The sequence below is a fragment of the Hyla sarda genome, chromosome 11, assembly GCF_029499605.1.
Source record: "Hyla sarda isolate aHylSar1 chromosome 11, aHylSar1.hap1, whole genome shotgun sequence".
In the NCBI taxonomy this organism is placed as follows: Eukaryota; Metazoa; Chordata; class Amphibia; order Anura; family Hylidae; genus Hyla; species Hyla sarda.
This window is the reverse complement of record NC_079199.1, coordinates 72,527,218-72,532,247: the sequence shown is the minus strand read 5'-3', so window position 1 is coordinate 72,532,247 and position 5,030 is coordinate 72,527,218. Positions and strand designations below refer to the sequence as shown.

General features: G+C 43.0%; 1 protein-coding gene across 1 annotated transcript; it reads right to left on the bottom strand.

The window, feature by feature from the left end:
* Positions 1-893: 893 nt before the first annotated feature.
* On the bottom strand, positions 894-3,171 carry LOC130295908 (nuclear apoptosis-inducing factor 1-like). The gene is made up of 2 exons (XM_056547228.1): positions 2,862-3,171; positions 894-1,415 (listed from the first exon to the last, which is right to left on the bottom strand). Exons 1-2 carry the CDS (start codon positions 3,036-3,038, stop codon positions 1,059-1,061), a joined length of 534 nt encoding a protein of 177 aa, XP_056403203.1. The 5' UTR covers positions 3,039-3,171; the 3' UTR covers positions 894-1,058.
* Positions 3,172-5,030: the final 1,859 nt, after the last annotated feature.

The following is a 5,030-nucleotide window of genomic DNA, read 5'->3' as shown; positions in this document are numbered from 1 at the left end:
GACTGCCTATTTTTGGGGCTCGAAAGTTCTTCATTGCACGTTAGCAAAAAATGGGCCCCAGAACTCTTTTGATCCCCGGCACGCACCTTTGTGGTTTGGTTCCCCATCCAATTGGAAAGAGAAGGATTTGAAACAGACAAGTCTCCTCATCCAATAATACTGATTCTGATGAAGAAACACTCTCAGCCACATTTGACTTGAAGGTAATTGCTGAGCCTAAGCTATCTTCCGTGCTAAGTGAAGATGGTGACCCCTGAATATCAGGGTGGACTTGGTCACCAGGGGGTGGGTTGTCTACAGACTGTGGTATAGTTGTTGTTGTTGGAGAGTGAGCAATTTGGGTAACATCACCAGTTTGGCTTTCCAACAGAATAGCAATTTTGTTTAATCCTTGGGAAATGGAATTTGATCCTCGTAAAAATGCCTCAGCTAAGTTGTTTAAACCTTTTTCAAGAGTATCAAATCTTGAATCAACACGCTGCATATATTGCAAATGCTGATTTGTGTACTCATTAATATATGTTGTTTGTGGTTCGGAAAGTCCCAGATCTGCAGGTAAAAAAAGTTCCTCATTTGGTCTAGGAGGATTGACAGGGCCGGATGTGTTCTCCGTAGCGGGGTCATCTCCGTGACAATGTGGCTGCTCAATTGCTTCAACGGCAGGTTCTTCCGGACTAATCTCCTCATTTCTTTCAGACATTATGTTTTCCCCTGTGATGAAAGAAATTGACAATATGTTACCCAAATGCATTTTATCCAGCGTATTGGTTGATATAATCAGATTGGCTTAAAATATTTTGCTAGACTTTTAATTACCAATAGTTTTTTGGCTAAAACAGGTATTCCCTATTTGTGAAAATTGGATACAGCGTATTAAGTTAAATTGCCTTGTTGACCATAATAACCTTTGGGAAAACTTCTTGCATATTGAAGTGGTCTTTTGCATTCCCAATTAATCAAGCTGGTTGGTTGCTATGGGCAAATTTGCGATTATAATTTTAAATGGGGAGAGAAAAGGTCTGGGCCGAATGTCAGCTTATAATAGTACTATTCAACTTTTAATTAAACCCGAAAACCATAAACTCACTTGTGGTTAGAGCCTGCATGCAGACATCCGCCAAGCCAAATCCTTCGACTTGCTCTCTTCGACAAGTGGAGCCTACTTTTTCCTCAGATAATTTCTCAGGACAAGATGGACCACCTCCTGTCTGGCGGGCATATCTTGAAATGGCAGCCATCTTGGCTTTTACTTTTTTCTTCATGTCTGACCATTTTTTCTTTAACTCGGGGACGGTTCTCTTGGCCACTCCTACAGAATTTACTTTCATCATTATATTATTCCACGCCGCTGATCTAACGACCATTGGGCATTTGTCACTTTTGGCCGGGAAGAGTGTTCGGTAATTTGCAATAATCTGTGAAAGGAAACAGAAAGGGCAAACTATCTGTTACCAAAACCAAGTACAATTTAAGTACAAGGACACAACCTTGAGCCAACAATCACAGCCAGATTTCAAGCCCCCTCCCCTCCAAAGACATTTCCCATAGGGATCCATTATTAATTTCTTTACCTAGGGAGGACCTTACAAAGTAAGTAGTTTACAAATTGGATAATGGGGGGAAAATCTGTTAGTCAAGCTTAAGGGCACCTCTAGTTTCAATTAAAAACCAAAGCCAGAACTAAGTGTTCGACAGCCATCAACCACAAAACGGATGGCAAATATAAACCTCTACCTTGAACAGAGTATTGGCGCATGGTGTGTTTTGTGTTGTCACATCAGCATAAGGCACGTGTTTTGGGCAAACCTGTTTTCACAAACACAATGTTTTGTCATACAGTAAGCCTCTGTGTTGATGCCAAGTCGCACATACAGCATTCCAACTAGGGGAAATTGAAGTTTACCATGAAGAATAAAGCTACAGCAGCAGAAGACCAATTAGTGTCTAAAGGTTTACCAGGTGTTGTTGCTTAAAGTTCCAAACTTAGTCACATTTTAAATGCATGGAACCAGGGGCGTCCAGACCATGTGTGCAGCAGGTGCAACTGCACAAGGTCCCCGCCATTCCGGGTTCACACCAACAGTGGCCCAGATAGAGAGATCTCTGAACAATGTACTGTAGCTTTAGCTGCAGGTTGGGCTGACAGGCTGGGGCCACCCAGGGACTGATGGAGGACACGGGCTTGGAGAGTGAGGCCCCCCGTCAGTGTAAGTGGCCCTATACGAGCATAGGGGAGGATGGGAGTAGGTGTGCCCCGCACAGGCACGGCAGTCTGCTTCAAGCCCTTGGCCCTGTCCCTGCATCTGGTCGTGCTCTATCTTGGTAATCGGAGCAGGAGGGGTTAATGGAAAGGGAAGTGTGTGTGTAATGGAAGCAGGGGGGAAATGGAGGCACAGGGGGAGAGAATGGAAAGAGGGGCAGGATGGGGTGAAAGTCAGGAGAAGGGGGGGGAAAGGAAGCAGGGGATAATGGGATGAAGGGCATGATGGGGTGATTGAAAGGAGCAGGAGGGGTTAATGGTAGAATGGGTTTAATGGAAGTGCAGTGGGGGGAATGGAAGCGCGGGGGGGGGGGGGTGAATAAAGGAGGGGCAGGATGGGGTGAATAGAAGGAGCAGAAGTGTTTAATGGGTGCCGGGGGATAGTGGAAGTATGGGGGAAAATGGAAAGAGGGGCAGGATGTGGAGAATGGAAGGAGCAGGGGGTAATGAAAGTGGGGAGTGAATGCAAGCAAGGGGGGGGGAGGAAAGATGGAGCGGGGGGACAATAGAAGCAAGGTGGGTTCTGCAAGGTACCATAGTTTCCTTTAGATAAGCAATGCAGACAAAAACCTTAGATTCAAAACGTGATAACCCTACCTACCTCATCAACCAAAACCTCCATCTCAGGATCCGTGTAGTTCTTCTTTTTAACTGCGCACACATGCTGCATTACGCCAGCAAAAGAACATTCGCCATCTGAAACCTCGGAGGAAGCTTGAAAGGAAGAGCCAGCATCCATATCCTGACTTGCAGTGGCACCAGACATGCTTTCTAACATTACCTCGGCAGCTGAAGGTTGCCCAACATTCTGGGTTTTGGACCTCCGTTTGCCACTTGTTTGAGCTATTACTTTGAAAATCTAGTGTAATGACTCTGATTGGTGTGAAAAGCCTGACAGCAAGTCAAAAACCAAAGTTCCTGTGAGAAAGCTAACAGCGAGACCTCTTCAGACAGCAGGAACTACAAATTGACTATTAATTCTACTACCTGAAGTAAATTTCCCGCTTTTGCCTACGTGCGACAAATTTACTAACACTGTGCGACAATTTAGTAAATTTGTCGCACTTAAGCAAAAAGCAAGTCGAAAAAACCAGGGTAAAAAACAGACTACATAGTCAAACAATAGTAAATGTCCCTCTATCTTGATGACCTTAACCTCTTAAGGACCCAGCCATTTTACACCTTAGGACCCGGCCATTTTTTGCACATCTGACCACTGTCACTTTAAACATTAATAACTCTGGAATGCTTTTAGTTATCATTCTGATTCCAAGATTGTTTTTTCGTGACATATTCTACTTTAACATAGTGGTGAATTTTTTTGGTAACTTGCATCCTTTCTTGGTGAAAAATCCCCAAATTTTATGAAAAATTTGAAAATTTTGCATTTTTCTAACTTTGAAGCTCTCTGCTTGTAAGAAAAATGGATATTCAAAATAATTTTTTTTTATTCACATATACAATATGTCCACTTTATGTTTGCATCATAAAATTGACAAGTTTTTACTTTTGGAAGATACCAGAGGGCTTCAAAGTTCAGCAGCAATTTTCCAATTTTTCACAAAATTTCCAAACTCACTATTTTTCAGGGACCAGTTCAGGTTTGAAGTGGATTTGAAGGGTCTTCATCTTAGAAATACCCCATAAATGACCCCATTATAAAAACTGCACCCCCCAAAGTATTCAAAATGACATTCGGTCAGCCTTTTAACCCTTTAGGTGTTTCACAGGAACAGCAGCAAAGTGAAGGAGAAAATTCACAATCTTCATTTTTTACACTCGCATGTTCTTGTAGACCCAATTTTTGAATTTTTACAAGGGGTAAAAGGAGAAAATGTATACTTATATTTGTAGCCCAATTTCTCTCGAGTAAGCACATACCTCATATGTATGTAAATTGTTCGGCGGGCGCAGTAGAGGGCTCAGAAACGAAGGAGCGACAAGGGGATTTTGGAGAGTATGTTTTTCTGAAATGGTTTTTGGGTGGCATGTTGCATTTAGGAAGCCCCTATGGTGCCAGAACAGCAAAAAAAAAAATAAAAAAAATACATGCCATACCATTTTGTAAACAAGACCCCTTGAGGAACATAACAAGGAATAAAGTGAGCCTTAATACCCCACAGGTGTTTCACGACTTTTGCATAAGTAAAAAAAAAAAATCAGCAAAATTTTAGCAAGGGTTAATAGCAGAAAATACCCCCAAAAATTTGTAACCCCATCTCTTCTGAGTATGGAGGTACCCCATAAGTTGACCTGAAGTACACTACGGGCGAACTACAATGCTCAGAAGAGAAGGAGTCATATTTGGCTTTTTGAGAGCAAATTTTGCTCGGGGGGCATGTCGCATTTAGGAAGCCCCTATGGTGCCAGGACAGCAAAATAACCCCCACATGACATACCATTTTGGAAACTAGACCCCTTGAGGAACGTAACAAGAGGTACAGTGAGCATTTACCCCCCACTGGTGTCTGTCAGATCTTTGGAACAGTGAGCTGTACAAAAATTTTAATTTGCATAGCCCACTGTTCCAAAGATCTGTCAGACACCAGTGGTGGGTAAATTCTCACTGCACCCCTCATTACATTCCGCGAGGGGTGTAGTTTCCGGAATGGGGTCACATGTGTTTTTTTTTTTGCGTTTGTCAAAACCGCTGTAACAATCAACCACCCCTGTGCAAATCACCTCAAATGTACATGGTGCACTCTCCCTTCTGGGCCTTGTTGTGCGCCCCCAGATGGGGTATCTCCGTAGTCGGGAGCAATTGCATTAC